General features: G+C 49.2%; 1 protein-coding gene, 1 long non-coding RNA gene and 1 other non-coding gene across 3 annotated transcripts; all 3 read right to left on the bottom strand.

The window, feature by feature from the left end:
• Nucleotides 1-8,967: 8,967 nt before the first annotated feature.
• Nucleotides 8,968-10,337, bottom strand: LOC103647488 (uncharacterized). The gene is made up of 2 exons (XR_562874.2): nucleotides 10,040-10,337; nucleotides 8,968-9,121 (listed from the first exon to the last, which is right to left on the bottom strand). It is a non-coding gene; the product is annotated as an uncharacterized lncRNA (long non-coding RNA).
• LOC111591075 (small nucleolar RNA snoR2/U65) lies at nucleotides 9,263-9,408 on the bottom strand. Its single transcript, XR_004856836.1, has one exon. It is a non-coding gene; the product is annotated as a small nucleolar RNA snoR2/U65 (small nucleolar RNA).
• A 6,285-nt stretch (nucleotides 10,338-16,622) lies between the features above and the next one.
• LOC100274538 (EF hand family) lies at nucleotides 16,623-17,377 on the bottom strand. Its single transcript, NM_001148894.1, has one exon. The coding sequence runs from the start codon at nucleotides 17,306-17,308 to the stop codon at nucleotides 17,012-17,014; it is 297 nt and encodes a 98-aa protein (NP_001142366.1). The 5' UTR covers nucleotides 17,309-17,377; the 3' UTR covers nucleotides 16,623-17,011.
• Between the last annotated feature and the right edge of the window lie 9,021 nt (nucleotides 17,378-26,398).

Below are 26,398 nucleotides of genomic sequence, written 5' to 3'. Positions count from 1 at the left end.
AAATCCTATAATATTCATATGACATCTATACTATTTTCCAAATCCATTTAAAATGCACATATAATTCTCCAAATAGTTTCTAAAATTTATCGTGACCAAATTTGACTATAAATTCTTATCTAGTATTTTTATCACCAACGTGTGACTATTAAATCTACGTCATATTTCTCTAAACCAAAATCAACGCGTCGATTAACATGAAATAACACGGTGCACTACTAATCGCATATCTCTAATAAATTCCATAACGCACACATATACATAAATCAGAATCACATGTGTTCATATTACAACAAACAAAATATACAGCTCATGAATCGAATCAAAAAGTACTTTATAAAATACACAAAATAAATTTGGGTCGTCATCAACCTCGGGTTCGTGCGTGTGACGGGAATGGATCGACGGGTTTCGGCCGGACGGAGAGAAGGGCTCGACTACGGACAGCGAGTGCGTGGCTCCGGTGAACTCCGGCGACGAACGACAACGAACTACGGCAACGGCACTAGCGATGAGCGAGGAGTGCTAGAGAGAGGCGAGCTCGAGTAGGAGAGTATGGAGAGGCCTCTGCTGCCTTTTATAGAGAGAGGGAGGGGAGAAGAAGGGTCACTGGTGGTCTTCAATGGCCATCGATACGTTAGTTACAGGGGAGTGATGGGGGAGAGGAAACGGAAGGAATGAAGTGCCATAACGTCGAGACGAAGAACGGTCGGGCTCGCTCTACCGCGGTGTGTGCAGGGGCGCGGCTTGGATGGAGACGCGGCGTCGGCGTGGCTGGGGTCGAGGGCAGTCGGAGTCGCACGCAGGGTGGCTCGCTCGGCGCTGTGCAGGACGGGCGCGCTGCTCGCGCGTCGCAGCAGGGAGGGAGCAGAGGGCGCGGCTTGGCCGGGCCTGCAGGCGTCGGTCGGCCTGGGCGGCGCGCGCGGTGCCGCGGCGTCGCGCGGTGGGGCCGGGCTGCTCGCGCACGGGTGGCGGCTGGGGGCTCGCGCGGGGTGGGGCCGGGCGCTCGGTCGCTCGGGCTCGGTGTCGCGGCAGCGGTTGGCTCGATCCTGTGCGCGAGCACGTGAGAGAAAGAGCAGAGAGATGAGGGAGATGAGAGGAGAGAGAGAGAATAGAGAGAGGGAGGAGAGTGAGCGGCGGCGACTGCTGGCAAAAGCCAGGGAGCGCGCGCGCGGTGCTCGCTAGGGTTTGGGGCATGGGCCCCAAGTGGGCCGGCTATGTAGGTTTTGTTTTTTTTAATTCCGAAATGATTATTTAAAGAGCTCAAAAATTCATAAAAAATTCACCAAAAATATTTATAAATAGAATACTTGTTTTTAGACTAATAATTACTATATTTCTTAATTATTATTTAATTACTAGGATTTCTTTTTAAAATAAATTGATATTAAACATCCGATAAGAAATCAAGAGCATGCAAAGAAAACAATCAAAATGCAAATAAATAATTAAACACTTAAAAAAATTTATGACCCTAATTAATATAATAACTAAATTCATTATTTTTATTTGATGGCTTTTGTGGTGTTACAATTAGCCATAGGGGCCTTCCCTTTCTCCTTGATGGAGATGGAAGCCTTATGGCTTGTTAAGTTCTTGACTTCCCTCTTGAAGCCAAGACCATCCTTAATTGAGGGATGTCTACCGATCGTGTAGGCATCCCTTGCAAATTTTATTTTATCAATTTCACTCTTGCTAGTCTTAAGTTGGGCATTAAGACTAGCCAATTCATCATTCAATTTAGAAATTAAAACTAGGTGTTCACTACAAGCATCAACATCAAAATCTTTACACCTATTACAAATTGTAACATGTTCTACACAAGATGTTGATTTATTTGCTATTTCTAACTTAGCATTCAAATCATCATTTATGCTCTTTAAGCTAGAAATAGAGTCATGGCATGTAGACAATTCACTAGAAAGCATTTCATTCCTTTTAATTTCTAAAGCAAGGGATTTTTGTGCTTCTACAAACTTATCATGTTCTTCATACAAAAGATCCTCTTGCTTTTCTAATAACCTATTCTTATCATTCAAGGCATCAATTAATTCATTAATTTTATCAACCTTGGTTCTATCTAGGCCCTTGAATAAACATGAATAATCTATTTCATCATCACTAGACTCATCCTCACTTGAAGAAGCATAAGTAGTATTCCGAGTACATACCTTCTTCTCCTTCGCCATGAGGCATGTGTGACGCTCGTTGGGAAAGAGGGCCGATTTGTTGAAGGCGGTGGCGGCGAGTCCTTCGTTGTCGGAGTCGGACGACGAACAATCCGAGTCCCACTCCTTACCAAGGTGTGCCTCACCCTTAGCCTTCTTGTAAGCTTTCTTCTTTTCCTTCTTGTTCCCTTGTTCCTGGTCACTATCATTATCGGGACAGTTAGCGATAAAATGACCAACCTTACCACATTTGAAGCATGAGCGCTTCCCCTTCGTCTTGTTCTTGTTAGTCTGCCCCTTGCGTCCCTTTAGCACCGTCTTGAAGCGCTTGATGATGAGGGCCATCTCTTCATCATTTAGCCCGGCTGCGTCAACTTGCGCCACCTTGCTAGGTAGCGCCTCCTTGCTCCTCGTTGCCTTGAGAGCAATGGGTTGAGGCTCATGGATTGGACCGTTCAACGCGTCGTCCACGTATCTCGCCTCCTTGATCATCATTCTCCCGCTCACAAACTTCCCAAGTACTTCTTCGGGTGACATCTTGGTGTACCTAGGATTTTCACGAATATTGTTCACAAGATGTGGATCAAGGACAGTAAAAGACCTTAGCATTAGGCGAACGACGTCGTGGTCCGTCCATCGCGTGCTTCCGTAGCTCCTTATTTTGTTGATGAGGGTCTTGAGCCGATTGTATGTTTGGGTTGGCTCCTCTCCCCTTATCATTGCAAATCTCCCAAGCTCACCCTCCACCAACTCCATCTTGGTGAGCATGGTGACATCGTTCCCCTCATGTGAGATCCTGAGGGTGTCCCAGATCTGCTTGGCATTGTCCAAGCCGCTCACCTTATTGTACTCTTCCCTGCACAAAGATGCTAAAATGACAGTAGTAGCTTGTGCATTTTTATGGATTTGTTCATTTATAAACATAGGACTATCAGTACTATCAAATTTCATTCCACTCTCAACAATCTCTCATATGCTTGGATGGAGAGAGAACAAGTGACTACGCATTTTGTGACTCCAAAATCCGTAGTCCTCCCCATCAAAGTGTGGAGGTTTGCCAAGAGGGATGGAAAGCAAATGTGTATTTGAACTATGCAGAATACGAGAATAATCGAAAGAGAAGTTTGAGTTAACCGTCTTCTTTTTCTTGTAGTCGTTGTCGTCGTCCTTTTGGGAAGAAGAGGACTCGTCGCTGTCGTCGTAGTAGACGATTTCCTTGATGCGCCTTGTCTTCTTCTTCTTCTTCCCATCTTTACGTTTGTGGCCCGAGCCCGAGTCGGTAGGCTTGTCATCCTTCGGCTCGTTGACAAAGGACTCCTTCTCCTTATCATTGATCACAATCCCCTTGCCCTTAGGATCCATCTCTTCGGGCGGTTAGTCCCTTTCTTGAAGAGAACGACTCTGATACCAATTGAGAGCACCTAAAGGGGGGTGAATAGGTGATCCTGTAAAACTTGAAAACTTAAAGCCACAAAACTTGATTAAGCGTTAGCACAATAATGCCAAGTGGCTAGAGAGGAGTCTTAGCAAAACACAATAACCACAAGGATATCAACACAGAGAGACACAGTGGTTTATCTCGTGGTTCGGCCAAGTACAAAACTAGCCTACTCCACGTTGTGGCGTCCCAACGGACGAGGGTTGCAATCAACCCCTCTCAAGCGGTCCAAAGACCCACTTGAATACCACGATGTTTTGCTTTGCTTACTTTATCCCGCTCGCGAGGAATCTCCATAACTTGGAGTCTCTCGCCCTTACACTTTGATGTTCACAAAGAAGCATGGAGTAAGGAAGGGATGAGCAACGCACACAAGACACAAAATCAGAGTGACAACACGCACACAAGTCGCAACAAGAGCTCACAACACAACCCGACGAGTTCACAACTCAAATAGAGCTCTAGATGCTATCACAAAGAATCAAATGCGCGGAATCGAAGTCTTGGTGCTTAGGAATGCTTAGAGAATGCTTGGTGTACTCCTCCATGCGCCTAGGGGTCCCTTTTATAGCCCCAAGGTAGCTAGGAGCCGTTGAGAGCATTCCAGGAAGGCAAAACTTGCCTTCTGTCGCCTGGCGCACCGGACAGTCCGGTGCACCACCGGACACTGTCCGGTGCGGATTTCTTTCCTTATTTGGCGAAGCCAACCGTTGCAGATGTGGAGCCATTGGCGCACCGGACACTGTCCGGTGCACACCGGACAGTCCGGTGCCCCATTGTGACCGTTGGCTCGGCCACGCGTCACGCGCGGAATCCTCGGCCGACCGTTGGCCCGGCTGACCGTTGGCTCACCGGACAGTCCGGTGCACCACCAGACAGTCCGGTGATTTATAGCCGTACACCGTTAATCATCTCCCGAGAGCGACGAGTTCGCCTGTGAATGGCTCACCGGACAGTCCGGTGAACCACCGAACAGTCCGATGATTTATAGCCGTACACCGCCGTCGAAGTCCCGAGAGCAGCAAGTTCGCCAGAGCCAGCCTGGCGCACCGGACACTGTCCGGTGCACCCAGACTGAGCAGACTTTGGCTGAACAAAGCCATCTCTTTTCTAATTTGATTTCACCTGTTTCCAGCACTTAGACACAATACATTAGTTCTCAAAACAATGTACTAAGTCTAGAAACATACCTTTAGACTTGATTTGCACTTTGTCCATCAATTGGCATAGATTTACACTTAAGCACTTGTGTTGGCACTCAATCACCAAAATACTTAGAAATGGCCCAAGGGCACATTTCCCTTTCAGTAACCACTCGATCTCGTGTCGCTCATTTTTGTGAACATTACTCTTTTGTGTCTTCTATTGAGCCATACAAGGTGGAAGATGCATTAAGAGATTCAGATTGGGTGTTGACAATGCAAGAGGAGCTCAACAACTTCACGAGGAATGAGGTATGGCATTTAGTTACACGTCCTAATCAAAATGTTGTAGGTACCAAGTGGGTGTTCCGCAACAAGCAAGATGAGCATGGTGTGGTGACAAGGAACAAAGCCTGACTTGTGGCCAAGGGTTACTCACAAGTCGAAGGTTTGGATTTCGGTGAAACTTATGCACTCATAGCTAGGCTTGAATCAATTCGTATATTACTTGCCTATGCTACTTACCATGGTTTTAAGCTCTATCAAATGGACGTGAAAAGTGCCTTCCTCAATGGACCAATCAAGGAAGAGGTCTATGTTGAGCAACCCCCCCGGCTTTGAAGATAGTGAGTATCCTAACCATGTTTATAAACTCTTAAAGGTGCTTTATGGGCTCAAGCAAGCCCCAAGAGCATGGTATGAATGCCTTCGAGATTTTCTTATCACTAATGGCTTCAAAGTCGGTAAAGCCGATCCTACTCTCTTTACTAAAACTATTGCAAAAGATTTGTTTGTATGCCAAATTTATGTTGATGATATCATATATGGGTCTACTAATAAATCTACTTGTGAAGAGTTTAGTAGGATCATGGTTCCAAAATTCGAGATGTCTATGATGGGGGAGTTGAAGTATTTTCTAGGATTTCAAGTTAAGCAACTCCAAGAGGGCACCTTCATCAGCCAAACGAAGTATATTCAAGACATTCTTAACAAGTTTGGAATGAAGGATGCCAAGCCCATCAAGACACCCATGGGAACAAATGGGCATCTCGACCTTGACACGGGAGGTAAATCCGTAGATCAAAAGGTATATCGGTCGATGATAGGATCTCTACTCTATTTATGTGCATCTCGACCGGATATTATGCTTTTAGTATGCATGTGTGCAAGGTTCTAAGCCGATCCTAAGGAAGTTCACCTTAGGGCCGTGAAGCGAATCTTGAGATATTTAGTTTATACTCCTAAGTTTGGTCTTTGGTACCCCAAGGGATCCTCTTTTGATTTATTAGGATATTCAGATGCTGATTGGGTAGGGTGTAAAATTGATAGGAAGAGCACATCAGGGACTTGTTAGTTTCTTGGGAGATCCCTGGTGTCTTGGGCTTCAAAGAAACAAAACTCAGTAGCACTTTCTACCGCCGAAGCCGAGTACATTATTGCAGGCCATTGTTGTGCGCAATTACTTTGGATGAGGCAAACCCTCAGGGACTATGGCTACAAATTTAGCAAAGTCCCTCTCCTATGTGATAATGAGAGTGCAATCCGCATGGCGGATAATCCCGTTGAACACAGCCGCACTAAGCACATAGTCATTCGGTATCACTTTTTGAGAGATCACCAACAAAGGGGGGATATTGAGATTGCTTATGTTAACACCAAAGAACAAATAGTCGATATCTTTACCAAACTATTAGATGAGAAAACCTTTACCAAACTTAGGAATGAGCTAAACATTCTTGATTCTCGGAATTTTGATTGATACGTTGCACACATAGCTCATTTATATACTTTTGATCATATCTCTTTTATCTCTATGACTAATGTGTTTTCAAATATATTCTTATGCTTAGTCATAGAATTGAAAGGGAAATGAAGTATTCGGCAAAGACGACGCTTCCACTCAACTTCATCGGTATTATTTCCTCTTTGCTGGTATTCCGTCATCTCTCCACTGGTATAATCTTTCACTCATGCATTGTTTGCTAATGGGAGAGAAAGTTTACCAAGGGCTCACAAAGTCTTCGTTTTTGGTGATTAATGCCAAAGGGGGAGAGAGTATTAGCCCAAAGCAAAAGGACCGCACCACCACCTAATATTTAATTGTGTTTTGAAAATTTTTATTGGTATATTTCAAATTAGTATCTTTCAAATTGGTATTCCTCTAATGAAAGTATCTCAATTGGTATATCCCAAAACCCTCTTGAAAGCTAAGAGGAGAATTTCATTTAGGGGGAGTTTTGTTTTAGTCAAAGGAAAAGCTCTTGAAAGCTAAGAGGAGAATTTCATTTAGGGGGAGTTTTGTTTTAGTCAAAGGAAAAGTATTTGAAACAGGGGGAGAAAATTTCAAATCTTGAAAATGCTTCTTGAAATCTTTCTCATATGCCTTTGACTATTTGCAAAAGGACTTAGAAAAGATTTTCCAAAAGAATTTGCAAAAACAAAACAAGTGGTGCAAATGTGGTCCAAAATGTTAAATAAGAAGAAAGCAATTCATGCATATCTAGTAGAAATAATATATTGGTTTAATTCCAAGCAACCTTTGCACTTACCATATGCAAACTAGTTCAATTCCGCACTTATATATTTGCTTTGGTTTGTGTTGGCATCAATCACCAAAAAGGGGGAGATTGAAAGGGAAAGAGGGTCAAACCTTTTCCCAAATAATTTTGGTGGTTGAATTGCCCAACACAAACAATTGGACTAACTAGTTTGCTCTAGATTAAATGTTCTACAGGTGCCAAAGGTTCAACACAAACCAATAAAAGTTAAAATTAGGGTTCAAAAAGAAAGGAGCAAAAAAACCGAATGCTGCCCTGGTCTGGCGCACCGGACTGTCCGGTGCACCAGGGAGATCAACTCTGAACTCCTTAGCTTTGGGTTTCTAGAGAGCCACTCCGCTATAATTCACCAGACTGTCTGGTGTAACACTGGACTGTCCGGTGTGCCATACAGAGCAACGACTACTGCCAACAGTCGTCTGCAAAAGCAACAGTAAACAGTGAACAGTGTGCGGGCAGCGCGCGCAGAGTCAGAGCAGCGCTAGAAGGCGCACCGGACTGTCCGGTGCCCCAAGATGTCAGAGCTCCAACGGTCGAAACCGTCAGAACCCTAACGGTTGGGTGATGTGGCTGGCGCACCAGACTGTCCGGTGCGCCCATCGACAGCAGCCCTCCCCAACGGCTGTTTTGATGGTTGGAGCTATAAATACCCCCAACCACCACCATTAAAGGCATCCAAGTTTCCAGCAATTTGCATTCAATACAAGAGCTCTAGACTTCACTCCAAGACACAAAACAAAAGATCAAATCCTCTCCAAGTCCCAAACTCATTCCAAAGACTTAGTGGCTTGTGAGAGAAACATTTATGTTCATTTAAGTTCTTGTTGCTTGGATCACTTTTCTTCTTCATCTTTCTTGTTCTCAAGACACTTGTAATCAAAGCAAGAGACACCAAGTTGTGGTGGTCCTTGTAGGGGTCTAAGTGACCCGTTCGATTAAGGAGAAAAGCTCACTCGGTCTAAGTGACCGTTTGAGAGAGGGAAAGGGTTGAAAGAGACCCGGTCTTTGTGACCACTTCAATGAGGAGTAGGTTTGCAAGAACCGAACCTCGGTAAAACAAATCACTGTGACATCCGCTTCATTTGCCTTGGATTTGTTTTTCGCCCTCTCTTTCGGACTCAGATTTTATTCTAACGCTAACCCCGGCTTGTAGTTGTGCTTAAAGTTTATAATTTTCAGATTCCACCTATTCACCCCCCTCTAGGCGACTTTCACAGCCGATCGTGCGTGGGTTCTGCCTCAAATGATTTCAGCGTAAAACGTGAGATAAAACAACGTAAATGAGTACGAAATTTAGGTAAAACACGCACACAATCTCACTTCGCAAGAGATTGCTGTAAAACACATAAAAAGTGTCATAAATTTGGCGTAAAACGCAGTAAGACTATTTTTTAATGGAAGCATAAAACACAACAAGAAGTGTCGTAAAATTTTGTTTGAAAATGCATAAATCACGATGGTCTCAGAGGGCACTGTTTGGTTCACGGTAGAGTGGTGGTGGTGTTGTGAGTAGAGTTATGCATTCACTTAGATCATGCTGCTCTCCTACAACCTGTCACATCATTTATTCATTTTCAGATTCTTGTACCTCCCATCATTTATTCTTATTCCTTCGTTACTTATGGTGAGAGTGTTTATCAACCAATGGTTGGAGCCTAGACTGCAATAAAAATTGTTTATGTGCAAACCTCTTGCAGAAACCAGAGCACAAACGTTTCCTTTAATACCTAAAAAGGCCTATTACTGAAAGGATCATCATGAACACAATGAAACAGGTGACACCAACAGAGATTCTGGCTACCCTACTTTTCCTCCCTGCATATATCATCAGTCAGTTAGATATTTAACAAATCGAGTAAGAGAGCTACCGATAACATCATTGCCATATGCATAAAGTATACATAACAAAAAAAAGTAAAAAGAAAATCATTAATAATAATCATAATAACGAAGAATGAATATGGTCACTGAAACTGGCTCCATGGACAGACGTAGAAGCCATGCCCATGTTCCTATCAACATGTAAAACAACTTTGTATTAATCATAGCATCTCTAGTCAAAGCTTGTAGGCTTGTAGCTACTAGCGATGTGGCATCAGACCAAAACTCCTTCAGTAGTGACATCAAGATCGACAGACCAAACACACAAGATTAAAATGTAGTGGTAGTTTGGTTAGTAGGTGTATATCCATATCTTGATCGAAGAAACTCCAAACTGTAGACACATACACTAGCTAGCGTCCATGAAAAAAGTGGTCGATCTACTTGTTCCAAGCCGGTTGGGTGTCCTGGATACCTACAATTCTGCACTAGTGTTGCCGTCGTCATGCATGCATAATTGACAACTTGATATAGTTTATTCGATTAGGATACTACTGCAAAATTATAGGAAAAAAATTTGTTTCCCCCTCTATAATCTGAAGATCTACAGTCATCTGCACTGATCGATCTACACAGACCAACTCAATCATTTACCGTGTCACTGTCCAGCAGGAACTCGATCGACGATGATGATGGTAACTAGATCTTGTCGTCCATGAAAGATCGAGTTATCTTTCGAGATGCCAAAATGATTACTACCTATGTCTATCCGGCCATCTGGTAAAGAATGCCATTCTTTCTTCTGTGAAGGCCTGGCGACGGGCCAGAGACCTGGCGTAGGGCGACGGGCACCCGGTCATCACTGAAAGAGAGGGAGGGAGAGTGCACGTATCTCGTGGTGGGTGGTCGTACCTCACGAAGGCTTGGCAACGAGTTGGAGACATGGCGTAGGGTGGTGGGCGCCCAGTCATTGTCGGGCAAGAGAGCGAGTGCCCGAGGGACTGGAACCAAGAAGCAACCGCCACCTCCCCGCTTAGCCGACATGGTGCCGACGTCTGAGAGCGCCATAGGTGGACGCCCACAGACCGGAGGACACGACTGTGGGGGCGAGGGCACCGTGTCGGCGCGCTACTAGGCGAGCGCCGGGAGGGAGCAGTAGGCTAGCGACGGCTAGGGTTTGGATTGGCACAAGGGAATGAGGGCGGTTGGCAATTTGGTGTGACCTAGGGTGAATTGGGCTAGCACTTGGGCTCTCACAGTTGGGCCTCCAGATGTTTAGACCTCCGCCACGCACAGGTCAGACAGACTGGTATGACCAGGGCTCCCTCTAGTTATGAGAAGCCTAGGTCTTCTAATACATAAACTATATATATATTGTATATTACGAGCAATAGCTTGAGAAGCCATGGCCTAATGATGCCATCCGGTTTAGCCGCAGTAGGTCATGAGGTCTATAAAAAGAGCCTAGGCCACCAATGTTTAGTTTTTGACGCCCCACCACAATGCACGAGCGACGGTCGCCCACCTAGGCGCGCGCGGCGGTGGCATGTCATCTGAAGGCCGACGGCGGTGGCTCTCCGATTCGGAGGCGCAATGATAGAAGCTCCCTAATCCGGATGCACGACGGCAACAAGTCCCATCGGCACGACGATGACGGTCCCTCGATCTGAAGGCGCAACGACGATGGCTCCCCAATACTATTGCACTGCGACGACAGTTCCTAGATCCGGAGGCGCAGCGATAGCGGCTCCCCAATCTAGATGCATGGCGTCAATGGCTTCCTAGAGGCACGACGGCGGTGGCTCCCCAGAGGCACGTGTGGGGTTCGCCATCTGCACTTCGGGTTCGCCATCTGCACTTCGGGCATCCTCCAACGAGTGTGGCGAATCCCAGAGGCGAGGTGGTGGTTTCACGAGTGGCGGCCTTATTTTTAGGCGACTTTGTATACATATTTTATGCCAACGTCAATACATGTTTATGACATATATTTCAGTTCATGGCTCCCCTTCCATATATTGTCTGTTTATAATATTTCTATTCACATTTTACGCAAACATTAATTGATTTTATGCATTATCCCATTACCTAACAAAGCATGTATATTGGGTTCCTACCAGTTACACCATATGTATAAGATATTTACAACACACTTGTTTACGCCATGAAACAAAAATTCACAAAAAAGTAATCGCTCCCAGAAATAAGGCCATTTGCCATGATTTCATAAAATCTCACGCATGCAATCCCTTGATTTATGGTGTCCATTACTGCCATAAAAAAGTTATATTCCAAAATCAATCCACCTCATTAAATCACCTAATCAACTTTCCTAATCAAATCCTTTTGATTTATGTAGCCCACATGGATGTGGGTGCTCTTGATTCGAACCGTATGCCGGATTTTTACGTGTACCACATTACATAAATATCTTAACCGTGTAGCATAATTAATATCCGCATGCTATATTTTTACTTGTTTATGCACTTATTTGTGATTCTAACAACCAAGAAGCACAAATGGCCTCCGTTTGGTCCACAATAAACAAGTATTAGACACGTTCGGTCCATTTCTTTTTCCAGTAATCTTCTTAGTGAAGGCATGTTTATTAGTTGTGCTTCCCATTTATTTACTAAAATATACCATTTATTACATATGTAGCAGTTTGAGATAGAATAAATCTCCTTGTACATGTCTTCAGTTGTATCGCTATTCCTACTTAAGTTCTATGTATTTTTTTTTCTTTTTGGAGGCTGGAACATGGGAGAAAAAGAATCTCAACTCATGTGTCAATAGTAGGAAAAGAATCTCAACTCTTGGGAGGAAAAGATCACTTTTTAAGTATTTTATGCTAGTTTAGATATAATGTATCATTGTAATACCCAAAAATGTAAGATGAAAGCATAGTTGAGATAGATACATGATTTTTGCCTATGTTTATTGTAACATGTGAACCAACACCTCAAAAGTCATTAATTAATTAGTGACACTTAAAGTAATTTGTGCATAATGCTGTGATTTATTTGTTTGTGCATTCACTCATAAAGATAATGATAAAAGAAATATGCAAATGGTGGAAGAGACATTAAACCTAATTTTGGGAACCAATAATTTGAGAAATAAGATATAGAAGGTGAAGAGGAAAATAGGAAAAGCCCTATATACAATGTAAGGAAAATATATAAATAAATGTGTCATTTCATATCAACATCTTGGACCAGTACATCTAGTTCAAATTCAAAGTTTACAATCGAATTTGGATTCAAATTTAAGAATTCAAACATGAAAAGAAAAGAAAAGAAAAAAAAGAAAAAGAGAAGGGGACTTAACTGGGCCCTAACTTGGTATTCGGCCCAGCAAGCAAGTCATCCCACACGACCCAACCCTGACCGGGCGTAGCGCGCCGACAAAGGAGCCCCACCGGGCAGCCTCCCGCGCGCTTGCCTGCCCTCCCCGTTTCGCCGACCTGCGGGGCCCGCTTGGCAGACTCGTCTCCTTCACCGACCCGGTCTTCGCGGCGATGAGATCGCGGGCGCCGAAGCTGGGGGAAACGCGAATCGCGGCGATAAGCTCGGATCGTACACCCGTTTTGACCCTCTCCTCTGCGTATAAGTAGCGGCTCACCACTTGACTTCTTGTCCCTATGGAGCTAGCGTTCGTACCCTCCTCACATGCTCTCCGTTTCCCTCGTGCCATCATCGGTGAGTGAGTGACCTGCCACAGGCGAATCCAGGGCTGCCGACGACCAGACGCGGGGTGTGGAACCCAGGAGACTCTCGGCCGTGAGGAAGGCAACCATGATCGTTTTGCGGAGGATTAGCCATCGACGTCGCCTGAATTTGTCACTGTCGATTCAAGCACCACCGCGGATCGCTCTTCACCGCGGTCTGACCCTCCGCGCAGCACCACTGCTGGTGAGAATCCTCCCCTCAGTTTCGTCATCGTCTCCGTTGCATGCTGCGCTGTCCGCTCGAGTGCTTGATCGGGAATCAGAGCTTTTGACTCGGCCGTTCATGGCCCTACCGCGGCTAAGGGCGCTGCCGTGCTGTATTCCGGTGATCGTGGTTGAGCAGAGAAGGGAGAAGGGGCTACTGGCCATTGATCTGATGGTGGGCGGCCTAGATTAGAAGGTAGTTCACCCCTTCGTTCAATGGAACCGTGACGGTAGATCTGTGCTTCGACGGGTGAGAGCGTGCCTGGGTATTTTAAATCGGGACCGTAGACAGGAATCCAACGGCTGCGATCTAATTTCTGTTTAATCCGCGCTTGATCTATTCAGAACCGTTCGATGATAATCTGGCGGCCCGAACTTCGCCATACCCCTTCGGCTTGTATGTTTCGCAAAAGAGACCCCGCCAAACTTTGGAAACAACCCGCAGTCCTCAGAGTACTATTCATTGTGTCTCGGTAAACTTACGTCAGAACCCCTGCACTTTTTAGATTTTAGCGCCCAATCCAGAGAGTAATGGAAATAGGAAAATAATCACATAAATTGATTTTTAATGTATAAATAAGTGTTAGAACTTGTAAAATGCATAGAAAATTCATTTTAGCTTCAAATTGAACCATTCCAATTTCTAAAATTTTGTAATAATATCATCTATCATTTAGTGTCCCTGTTCTGGCATGAAAACAGTAAGAAAATTAATTTCTCATCTAATCCTATTTCAACCACATTAAACCTTAGGAAATTCATAACTTGAAATCTATAACTCCAAATTTAATGATTCCAGTTCCTGTGATCTTATTTTAATGTCTAGTTTATTACTGTGTATTTTATTTATATGTTTGGTGTAATGTTAATTTTTGCTATACTATGTATGTATTGTGTTGATGCGAGTAGACGAGCAAGCCACTGTGGATTCTGGGGTTCAGCAAGTAGAAGTAGCTGAGCAGGAGCTCATTGAAGGCAAGTTGTGCCCTTGATCACTTACTTTTTCCCAGCCATGTTCTTATTAATTATAATGATCTGCATAGATTAATTTTGATGGGATCCAATAGGTTACCCCAGTTTTGGTTATCTTTATACCTTGTTCACCCCTGAAATATTTTTGGGTAGTACCTACTATTGCTTTATGTGGATTTGGGTATGGAGATACACTATTCATGATTATTCTGTTATTATCTTTTTATTATTATTGTTCATGTTAAGATCATTAAATTAATGGGAACATGGAGCGACCACCCGGGAAAACAGTGCTACCACAAGGGTTTAATGGGACGCCCTTGGCTGATTAACTAGGAAAGCTAGTGGAGGTCTTCCTTACCCGAAAGGGGCAAGGACAGTAAGGGAGTGGTCAGTGTGGGGAGGTCCTTGGGTTGATTTTGCTGCGATGGCGGTTAGGCGAGGGATTCCTGCACTAGAGCTTCCTATAAACTGTAGCGGGATTTCTGAAGCTAGTGGAACTTTGTAAAGGCCTCGTAGTGTTACCCTGCCTCGCCTCCTCGGTAGAGGTGTATGGGATTGGCCGTCTCTTGGCAGATGGGTAACATGACTTGTGGGTAAAGATGCGCAACCTCTGCAGAGTGTAAAACTAGTATACTAGCCGTGCTCACGGTCATGAGCGGCTCGGACCCTCACATGATTAATTATGGAACTTAAATTCAATTTGATATTTGCATCGCATTTGGGATTATTTTACTATTACTTTTATTTATTATTATTAAGGTTTGGTATTTACTTACACTAAGTAATTGCTAATAAAATTTTGACCAACTTATAAAAGCAATGCTCAGCTTCAGCCTTTATTTTATTGATCAGCCTTACACTTCATGAACTCCCACCTTTGGTGAGTTCATGCCACATTATTCCCCATGACTTGTTGAGCTATGAACGTATGTGAGCTCACCCTTGCTGTCTCACACCCCCCCACAGGAGAAGAACAGGTGGTTCAGGAGGAGCCACAAGGCGAGGAGTTTGATCTGATCTAGGTGGCGTTTCTCAGTTGACATTGGCGCCGACGATCCTTAGTTCGTTTTATATTTATTCTTTTATTTTGTAATAAGTCTTCCGCTATGTAATAAATACTCTGATGTTTTGTGACATTTATCTCTATACACTCTGTTATTATATATGTTGTCTTCTTGGCGCATGTATGAGATGCACCTGGCTTTGTTCCTTAAATCCGGGTGTGACAATCATCCCAAGTAGATGGTTAGTTTATATTTTGGCATAATGTGGACTAAACAAGTGTCTATGATTATCATAGTTTATGCATTTTATCAAATGAATTTTATGACATTTGTTGCGTTTTACACTACAATTACCTCAAATCATTTTTGTTGCGTTTTACGCCAATTTACGATACTTCTTGAAGCGTTTTACGCCAATTTACGACACTTGTTGATGCGTTTTACGCTAATTTATGACACTTCTTGATGCGTTTTACGAATCTCGTGTGAGCGAGATACACGATAACTACTCAAATTGTACGCGTTCAATACCGGAATCACGTTCTTTGCCCAGTATCTAAGACACTCAGCAAAAACCATTTTACACTCGGCATAGAATACTCGGCAAACATTTTATCGGCAAAGGGTTTTTTGTCGAGTACTTTTTCTCGGACACTCGACAAAGACTTTGTCGAGTGTCGAAAAGCACTCGGCAAATTAAAAATCGCAAAAAACCGAAAAAACAACAAAACATTTTTTAAATTATGGGAACAACTCTCCAACCACTACCCATTACCATACCCATCACCGTATCATTTTTCACTATTATTTTGAATCAAATTTACATGTTTTGTGAATGGTGAGATTCGAACTCGAAACCTCTCTCGCGTATACCCTCCTCTACCACTACACAACTACATCAATTATCTCTATATTACGTTTTCATTCCTCATATACTATAACAAACCGAGAGTAATTTGATTATTTGATGCACTAAATGATTTCATTTCAAAATGTGACCAACTATAAAGTTGCATAAGTTTTCAATATTTACAAGTTATATTTTGATAGTTTCTACATCCGAGGCCGTTAACAAAATTTAAATTTTAAATTTGAAAACTTCACACGATTTTTTCAATGATAAGACGATTTCAATCAAAAAATTGTCAATTACAAAGTTTCATTATATTTCAAGACCTACAACTTGTATTTTGATGGTTTTTCCATCCGAGGTAGTTTAAAAAATTTAAATTTTAAAATTCAAACATAGTTTTGCATGACAAGATGATTTCAAACCAAAACATTGTCAACTACAAAGTTTCATAACTTTTCAATACCTACAACTTTCATGTTAGTGGTTTTTTCTTTCGAGGTCGTTTTCAAAATTCAAAATTTAAAACTTTTAAATTCAGACGTAGTTTTAGTTGACAAGTTGATTTTAAATAAAAAAGTTGCCAACTACAAAATTCTATAAGTTCTCAGGGTCTATAAAGTTTATTTTAGTTGTTTGATCATTTGTTCATCTCACATGATAGTTCTAACAACATTGACAAATATAATACATCTGTTTTGTAGTTTCATAAACTACGAGATATATATAGTTTTTATGAACAAATTTACTTTTATTTTGTCATATGAAAAAATATTTAAAATATAAATTGTACATCATAATGAGTTATACAAATTAACATCATAGCACCCATGACACGGCCGGAGCTAGGCTATGCAAGCCGACGAAGGCAGCCACGCACGGGTACCATTATACACACCTTACATAGATCACACAACAACAGCGTAGAGAGCTAGTGCGTGATCCCGAACTCGAATAGACTAAGTACATGGAAAGCAATTTTAACAGACAAGCGATGATAGATCAAGCAGCTCTTATTTTAGCCGGAGAGAGTGATGGTGAGTTGCATTGTCGCTATAGCTATAGCTCATGGCGAGCCAGTGCGTCCCACCCCCCGCCCGCCACGCGCCGCGCTCCATGTGAGATCAGTAGGCGACGATCTTGAGGCCGAGGTTCTTCTGCGCGAACTCGATGAGGCCATCGACCTCGCTGTCGTCGATGTAGCCGTCGCCGTCTGTGTCGGCATAACTGATGCCCTGCCTGCTCCTCCACCCCGTGAACCGGGAGCGGATGGCACGCAGAGCGCGCCGCAGCTCGTCGCGGCTGATGCGCCCGTCCTGGTCCGTGTCGAACCGCCGCAGCCACTCCTTGAACTCGTCCACCGTCATGTCCGCGTCCAGCGACCGCGTCGTCGCCGCCACCGTCATGTTCTTGATCGCCATCGGTGGAGACTGGAGAGCAGCGGCAGCAGCTCCTCACAACACCACCACCACCCTAAAAACCTCCTCGATATGCCCTTTCTTTTCCTGTGTGCAGCAACTTGTTGAGACCTATTGCTCTTATATAAGCAAGCCAATTTGGCAAGGCTGTTGTTTATCACGGCTTGTATCTACACCCCTGTTTTTTTTTCTGACCTTTTGCAGCTTAGCTTATTCTCTACGCGCGCAGATTTGGTGGTCGACAAATAGGGCACTGCCAGTGAGAGCACAACGGCATCTATCGCGCGACGATCAGATCGAGGCGTCTAGATCGTCGTGCACTACTCGTTTAATGGAGCAAGAATCTGCACCCAAGTCCAAGTGGCTGAAAAAGAACAATATTAAAAGTTGAAGATGAGCTTCTGCATCCATCATCCAGCTGCTGAATGTGTCGTGGAATAGAGTTATAGAATCGTGTAAAGACCGCAAGCGGCAAGTGGTAACCTTACGGCCGGGCAGCCGCACATTGTGGGAATCTGCAAAGAGAGAAAATCGGGCATACTGTATATATTGTATAGTGTGCTATCGCGTTAAAAAGTGGTGGAATATGATACTGAAACGAGGCCCTGCATTATTGCCCTCTCGCGTAAATTCTCCGTACGTACACACATCGTTTTACTCGTGGTGGCTATAGATGTTCAAACGTATCATCCGCTACAATTCAATACATGCACTTGATAGGCACGACACGAACGACACGAATTGGCTATGCCAGACACGGCGTGAATTGACCGGTATGGCTACAATTCCATATTAGACCGGGCCAATACGAACGTTGGTAGCTATGTCTAGGCACGACACGACAAACCCTAGATCGTGTCGTGCCATGCCGGAGGCACGATCATCACATTAGGGTCATGCCACCCGCTCCAGCACATCTCCACCGCTTCTATTTTGTTACCGTTGTAATCAACACAAGGTAGGAGCGCTCGACTCTGTCGTCGCCAGCCTCTTGTTGTGCTTGCCCCGACTTTGCCGTTTGCCCCCTTCTGCGCTCATTCGCCCTAATGTCGGGGCCACACCGAGCTCCCCTTCTACGCCACCCGCTCTATCGCCGCACCAACGCCGCCACCGTCCATCCATTCCCTTCTGCCTATGCTCGCACGCCCGCGTGATTCCGTCATCTAGTCATCGCAACATCGACACAAATTTTTCTTGTTCATATTTTTCTGTTCTTTCAAATTCTAATTTCTACTGTATGATCACTAGTTTTTATATGCAATGTTACATCTGCTTTACGGTCTTATTTAGATGTCTTGTGATTTTGTTTGGCCCCACACGAAATTCTGTCCTATGTCCGCCACTGACAACACACATGAGCATATTGGTACATCTCGATCATATGTTCTAGTTTTATTTTAAAAAATGTAATAAAAGTTAAAACGAACCCAACAAAAAAACGTAAAAACACAGCATGACGACAGCCCGGCAAGGAAAAAGAGAGGATAATCAGGATGAGAGCCCGTGTTAGATTTCAACTTGTCATGCATGCGTTACAAGTTTGCATTGACTTTGAAATTTTGGTAAAGTTCCATAGGTAGCGATCTTATTCGTTTCAGTACTTTCGGTAGCTTTATTGGATTAGTCTCTACGTCAGACACTGCAGGATGTCAGGACTGTGATCGGCTGATCGCAATTCCTATGTACAACCGTTGTGTGTACTACTTCCGGATGAAAAAGCAATTGTTGTTGCAGCGGGAATCCCAATCCCATTGTTCAGAGCAAACGATCATCTGAAATGAGCAGTGAGAGCCAGGCTTAGAAGACGACGGTCAATTCGTTAACAGCAAATACTCTTTCACCTATCCTAATAGCGCGTCATCAGCAAGCTGCATGAAGACAGACAGGCTGCAGCAGAGAAGATAGCTAAACTAAAGCTGGTTTGAATCTGATCATCTTATCCAGGATGTGATTTGCATGGTACGGTATATCTCCACGTCCATGTAGCCGTCCTTGTTGTGGTCCGCGACGCACATCATCCGCCGGGCCTCGGCAGCGTGTTTGCGACCCTGTGCTTGGCCAGCTCGGCTCGTTCAACTGGTCCAGGCTAAGGCTAGCCTGTCCCAGCTACCGCAACTCACTATGTTTGCGCACTTGTGTCGAGGACCATAATTAGGGGTACCCTCAAGACGCCTAATTCTCAGCTGGTAACCCCCATCAGCATAAAGCTGCAGAGGCATGATGGTTGCGATTAAGTCAGAGATCAGTCCATACGAGCGACTCGATCACGCCTCGCCCGAGCCTAGCCTCGGGCAAGGGCAGCCGACCCCGAGGGGTTTCCGTCTCGCCCGAGGCCCCCCCCTTTAACGGCGGACACATCTCCGGCTCGCCCGAGGCCTTGCCTTCGCTAAGAAGCAACCCTGACTAAATCGCCGCGCCGACCGACCGAGTCGCATGAGCATTTAACGCAAAGGTGGCCTGACACCTTTATCCTGACACGCGCCCTCCGGCAGAGCCGAAGTGACCGCCGTCACTTCGCCGCTCCACTGACTGGTCTGACAGAAGGACAGCGCCGCCTGCGCCACTCCGACTGCAGTGCCACTTGACAGAGTGAGACTGACAGGCAATCAGGCCTTGCCAAAGGCGCCATAGGAAGCTCCGCCCGACCCAGGGCTCGGACTCGGGCTCAGCCCCGGAAGACGGCGAACTCCGCTCCGCCCGACCCAGGGCTCGGACTCGGGCTAGGCCCCGGAAGACGGCGAACTCCGCTCCGCCCGACCCAGGGCTCGGACTCGGGCTAGGCCCCGGAAGACGGCGAACTCCGCTCCGCCCGACCCAGGGCTCGGACTCGGGCTAGGCCCCGGAAGACGGCGAACTCCGCTCCGCCCGACCCAGGGCTCGGACTCGGGCTACGCCCCGGAAGACGGCGAACTCCGCTCCGCCCGACCTAGGGCTCGGACTCGGGCTAAGGCCCCGGAAGACGGCGAACTCCGCTCCGCCCGACCCAGGGCTCGGACTCGGGCTCAGCCCCAGAAGACGACGAACTCTGCTCCGCCCGACCCAGGGCTCGGACTCGGGCTCAGCCCCAGAAGACGACGAACTCCGCTCCGCCCAACCCAGGGCTCGGACTCGGGCTCAGCCCCAGAAGACGACGAACTCCGCTTCGCTCGACCCCAGGGCTCGGACTCCGCCCTGGCCTCTGCCGAACGACCTCCGCCTCGCCCGACCCAGGAGCTCGGGCTCGGCCTCGGCCATGGAAGACAGACTCGACCCCGGCTTCGGAGGAGCCTCCACGTCGCCCGACCTAGGGCACAGGCCCGCCACGTCAACAGGAAGCGCCATCATCACCCTACCCCGAGCCGACTCGGGCCGCAGAGAACAAGACCGGTGTCCCATCTGGCTAGCTCCGCCAGATAGGCAATGATGGCGCCCCGCTAGCCCTGTGACGACGGCGGCTCTCAGCTCCCTTACGGAAGCAGGGGGACGTCAGCAAGGACCCAACCGCTCCGACAGCTGTCCCTCCGCCAGGCTCCATTGCTCCTCCGACAGCCACGACACCACACCAGCAGGGTGCCAAGATCTCTCCGGCTGCCACATTGGCATGTACTTAGGGCGCTAGCTCTCCCCCCCGCTAGACACGTAGCACTCTGCTACACCCCCATTGTACACCTGGATCCTCTCCTTACGCCTATAAAAGGAAGGACCAGGGCCTTCTTAGAGAAGGTTGGCCGCGCGGGGACGAGGACGGGGCAGGCGCTCTCTTGGGGCCGCTCGCTTCCCTCACCCGCGTGGACGCTTGTAACCCCCTACTGCAAGCGCACCCGACCTGGGCGCGGGACGAACACGAAGGCCGCGGGATTTCCACCTCTCTCACGCCCGTCTCCGGCCACCTCGCTTCCCCCCTTCGCGCTCGCCCACGCGCTCGACCCATCTGGGCTGGGGCACGCGGCACACTCACTCGTCGGCTTAGGGACCCCCCGGTCTCGGGACGCCGACAGTTGGCGCGCCAGGTAGGGGCCTGCTGCGTGTTGACGAGCAGTTTCCCGTCAAGCTCCAGATGGGCAGTCTCCAACAACCTCTCCAACCCGGGACGGTGCTCCGTTTCGGGAGTCTTGAGTTCATGTCCCTCGACGGCAGCCACGACATGATACTCCTTCCACCGCCGCGCGACGACGACAATGGCGGCCGACAACCCGCCCGCCGGCGGCGGAATCGACGACATCTTCCCCGCATGGTGGAAGAACAACATTCGAGCTCGCCCCGTCCTCTCCCCCGCCAACGGAGGAGGAGGCGGGGCAACCAAGGCCGAGCGGGAGGCCACGCTTCGTCGGTTGTCGAACGAATCGACGTCCCCAGCGCCCCAACGGGGGGCGCGTCGGGCGTCGACCTCGCGTTTGATACGAAGGCGAGCGCCGTCCCCCCGCGACACGCCAATCCCGAGCAAGTGGACGACGCCAGCGCGCTCGCGGAGGGCCTGCAGGACGTCGCCCTCGTACCTAAGACGACGGCGCAATCAGTCCCCAACGTGACTATGTCGCTCCTCGTCGATCAAAAGGTACTGACTGATTCCCATCCTACGTCATTTCGACTCAGCCTCAACCCGCCTAGCGACCTCGCTTTGGCGGGCGCTCTCGTTGAGGCGAGTGCAACCCCTCTGGGGTTTCGTATGCGGTCGCCTTGGGACCGATTGACGGACGTCTCGACCTACGGACCCTCTGGGTCCAAGGAAGATGACGATCCCAACATCTGTCGGGATTTCTCTGGATTTGGCAACCCCAGTGCCATGCGAGACTTTATGACCGCATGTGACTACTGCCTCTCCGACTGTTCCGACGGTAGCCGCAGCCTTGACGACGAGGACTGCGGCCCAAGCCGCGAATGTTTCCACGTCGAGCTAGGGGATCCCTCCGAAGGCAACCATCTCGGCATGCCGGAGGACGGTGATCTCCCTAGGCTGGTGCCTCGCGCCGACATCCCGCGGGAGCTAGCTGTGGTCCCCGTTCCGGCGGGGGGTCACGACCCACAACTCGAGCAAGTCCACGGGGCGCAGGCCAGGCTCGACGAGGGAGCAGGAGCGCTCGAGTCGATCCGCCGGGACGTCGGGCAGGTATGGGCGGGCCAACCCCCGACCGGAGAAATACGTCACCTGCCCCAGGGTTTCCAGCACCGCGTCGCCAACGACGTCAGGGTCAGGCCGCCACCCGCATCCAGCGGGGTTGGTCAGAACCTGGCAGCCGCAGCGATGCTTCTCCGCGCGATGCCGGAGCCATCAACCACCGAGGGTCGGCGAATCCAGGGAGAGCTCAAGAATCTTCTAGAAGGCGCTGCGGCCCGACGGGCCGAGAGCTCTACCTCCCGAAGGCAGGGATACCCCTCGGAACCTCATGCCGCGACTTCCCGATTCATGCGGGAAGCCTCGGTCTACACCGGGCGCACGCGCAACACCGCGCCTGCGGCCCCGGGCCACCTCGGCAACGAGCACCATCGTCGCGACCGTCGGGCTCACCTCGACGAAAGGGTGCGCCGAGGCTACCACCCCAGGCGTGGGGGACGCTACGACAGTGGGGAGGATCGTAGTCCCTCGCCCGAACCACCCGGTCCGCAGGCCTTCAGTCGGGCCATCCGACGGGCGCCGTTCCCGGCCCGGTTTCGACCCCCGACTACTATCACAAAGTACTCGGGGGAAACGAGACCGGAACTGTGGCTCGCAGACTACCGCCTGGCCTGCCAACTGGGTGGAACGGACGACGACAACCTCATCATCCGCAACCTCCCCCTGTTCCTCTCCGACACTGCTCGCGCCTGGTTGGAGCACCTGCCTCCGGGGCAGATCTCCAACTGGGATGATTTGGTCCAGGCCTTCGCCGGCAATTTCCAGGGCACGTACGTGCGCCCCGGGAATTCCTGGGACCTTCGAAGCTGCCGACAACAGCCGGGAGAGTCTCTTCGGGACTACATCCGGCGATTCTCGAAGCAGCGCACCGAGCTGCCCAACATCACCGACTCAGATGTCATCGGCGCTTTCCTTGCCGGCACCACCTGCCGCGACGTGGTGAGCAAGTTGGGTCGCAAGACCCCCACCAGGGCGAGCGAGCTGATGGACATCGCCACCAAGTTCGCCTCTGGCCAGGAGGCGGTCGAGGCCATCTTCCGAAAGGACAAGCAGCCCCAGGGCCGCCCGTCGGAAGAGGCTCCCGAGGCGTCTACTCCGCGCGGCGCCAAGAAGAAAGGCAAGAAGAAGTCGCAAGCGAAACGCGACGCTGCCGACGCAGACCTTGTCGCCGCCGCCGAGTACAAGAACCCTCGGAAGCCCCCCGGAGGTGCTAACCTCTTCGACAAGATGCTCAAGGAGCCGTGCCCCTACCATCAGGGGCCCGTCAAGCACACCCTCGAGGAGTGCGTCATGCTTCGGCGCCACTTCCACAAGGCCGGACCACCTGCAGAGGGTGGCAGGGCCCGCGACGACGACAAAAGGGAAGATCACCAAGCAGGAGAGTTCCCTGAGGTCCGCGACTGCTTCATGATCTACGGAGGGCATGCGGCGAATGCCTCGGCTCGGCATCGCAAGCAAGAGCGCCGGGAGGTCTGCTCGGTGAAGGTGGCGGCGCCAGTCTACCTGGACTGGTCCGACAAGCCCATCACCTTCGACCAAGCTGACCACCCCGACCACGTGTCGAGCCCGGGGAAATACCCGCTCGTCGTCGACCCATCGTCAGCGACGTCAGGCTCACCAAGGTCCTGATGGATGGGGGCAGCTGCCTCAACATCATCTACGCCGAGACCCTCAGGCTCCTGCGCGTCGATCTGTCCTCCGTCCGAGCAGGCGCTGCGCCGTTCCACGGGATCATTCCTGGGAAGCGCGTCCAGCCCCTCGGACGGCTCGACCTTCCCGTCTGCTTCGGAACACCCTCCAACTTCCGAAGGGAGATTTTGACGTTCGAGGTGGTCGGGTTCCGAGGAACCTACCACGCGGTGCTGGGGAGGCCATGCTACGCGAAGTTCATGGCCGTCCCCAACTACACCTACCTGAAGCTCAAGATGCCGGGCCCCAACGGGGTCATCACCGTCGGCCCCACGTACAAACACGCGTTCGAATGCGACGTGGAGTGCGTGGAGTACGCCGAGGCCCTCGCCGAGTCCGAGGCCCTCATCGCCGACCTGGAGAACCTCTCCAAAGAGGTGCCGGACGTGAAGCGACATGCCGGCAACTTCGAGCCAGCGGAGACGGTTAAGGCCGTCCCTCTCGACCCCAGTGGCGACACCTCCAAGCAGATCCGGATCGGTTCCGGGCTCGACCCCAAATAGGAAGCAGTGCTCGTCGACTTTCTCTGCGCAAACGCCGACGTCTTTGCGTGGAGTCCCTCGGACATGCCCGGCATACCGAGGGATGTCGCCGAGCACTCGCTGGATATTCGGGCCGGAGCCCGACCCGTCAGGCAGCCTCTGCGCCGATTCGACGAGGAGAAGCGCAGAGTGATAGGCGAGGAGGTCCACAAGCTAATGGCAGCAGGGTTCATCAAAGAGGTATTCCATCCTGAATGGCTTGCCAACCCTGTGCTTGTGAGAAAGAAAGGGGGGAAATGGCGGATGTGTGTAGACTACACTGGTCTCAACAAAGCATGTCCGAAGGTTCCCTACCCTCTACCTCGCATCGATCAAATCGTGGATTCCACTGCTGGGTGCGAAACCCTGTCCTTCCTCGATGCCTACTCAGGGTATCACCAAATCCGGATGAAAGAGTCCGGCCAGCTCGCGACTTCTTTCATCACGCCCTTCGGCATGTACTGCTATGTCACCATGCCGTTCGGTTTGAGGAATGCGGGCGCGACGTACCAGCGGTGCATGAACCATGTGTTCGGCGAACACATCGGTCGCACAGTCGAGGCCTACGTCGATGACATCGTAGTCAAGACAAGGAAGGCTTCCAACCTCCTCTCCAACCTTGAAGTGACATTCCGATGTCTCAAAGCGAAAGGCGTCAAGCTCAATCCCGAGAAGTGTGTCTTCGGGGTGCCCCGAGGCATGCTCTTGGGGTTCATCGTCTCCGAGCGGGGCATCGAAGCCAACCCGGAGAAGATCGCAACCATCACCAACATGGGGCCCATCAAGGACTTAAAAGGTGTACAGAGGGTCATGGGATGTCTCGCGGCCCTGAGCCGGTTCATCTCACGCCTTGGCAAAAGAGGTCTGCCTCTGTACCGCCTGTTAAGGAAGGCCGAGTGCTTCACTTGGACCCCTGAGGCCGAGGAAGCTCTCGGGGACCTGAAGGCGCTCCTCACCAAGGCGCCTATCTTGGTACCCCCAGCTGATGGAGAAGCCCTCTTGGTCTACGTCGCCGCGACCACTCAGGTGGTTAGCGCCGCGATTGTAGTCGAGAGGCAAGAAGAGGGGCATGCATTGCCCGTTTAGAGGCCAGTTTACTTCGTCAGCGAGGTACTGTCCGAAACCAAGATCCGCTACCCACAAGTACAGAAGCTGCTGTACACAGTGATCCTGACGAGGCGGAAGTTGCGACACTACTTCGAGTCTCACCCGGTAACTGTGGTGTCATCCTTCCCCCTGGGGGAGATCATCCAGTGCCGAGAGGCCTCGGGCAGGATCGCAAAGTGGGCGGTGGAAATCATGGGCGAGACCATCTCGTTCGCGCCTCAGAAGGCCATCAAGTCCCAGGTATTGGCGGACTTCATAGCCGAATGGGTCGACACCCAGCTGCCGACGGCTCCGATCCAACCGGAGCTCTGGACCATGTTTTTCGACGGGTCGCTGATGAAGACGGGAGCCAGCGCGGGCCTGCTCTTCATCTCGCCCCTCGGGAAACACCTACGCTACGTGCTACGCCTCCATTTCCCGGCGTCCAACAATGTGGCTGAGTACGAAGCTCTGATCAACGGATTGCGAATCGCCATCGAGCTAGGGGTCCGACGCCTCGACGCTCGCGGCGACTCGCAGCTCGTCATCGACCAAGTCATGAAGAACTCCCACTGCCGCGGCCCGAAGATGGAGGCCTACTGCGATGAGGTTCGGCGCCTGGAAGACAAGTTCTACGGGCTCGAGCTTAACCACATCGCTCGGCGCTACAACGAGATTGCGGACGAGCTGGCAAAAATAGCCTCG

The sequence above is a fragment of the Zea mays genome, chromosome 2, assembly GCF_902167145.1.
Source record: "Zea mays cultivar B73 chromosome 2, Zm-B73-REFERENCE-NAM-5.0, whole genome shotgun sequence".
Taxonomy (NCBI): domain Eukaryota; kingdom Viridiplantae; phylum Streptophyta; class Magnoliopsida; order Poales; family Poaceae; genus Zea; species Zea mays.
This window is presented reverse-complemented; position numbering and strand designations above follow the sequence as displayed.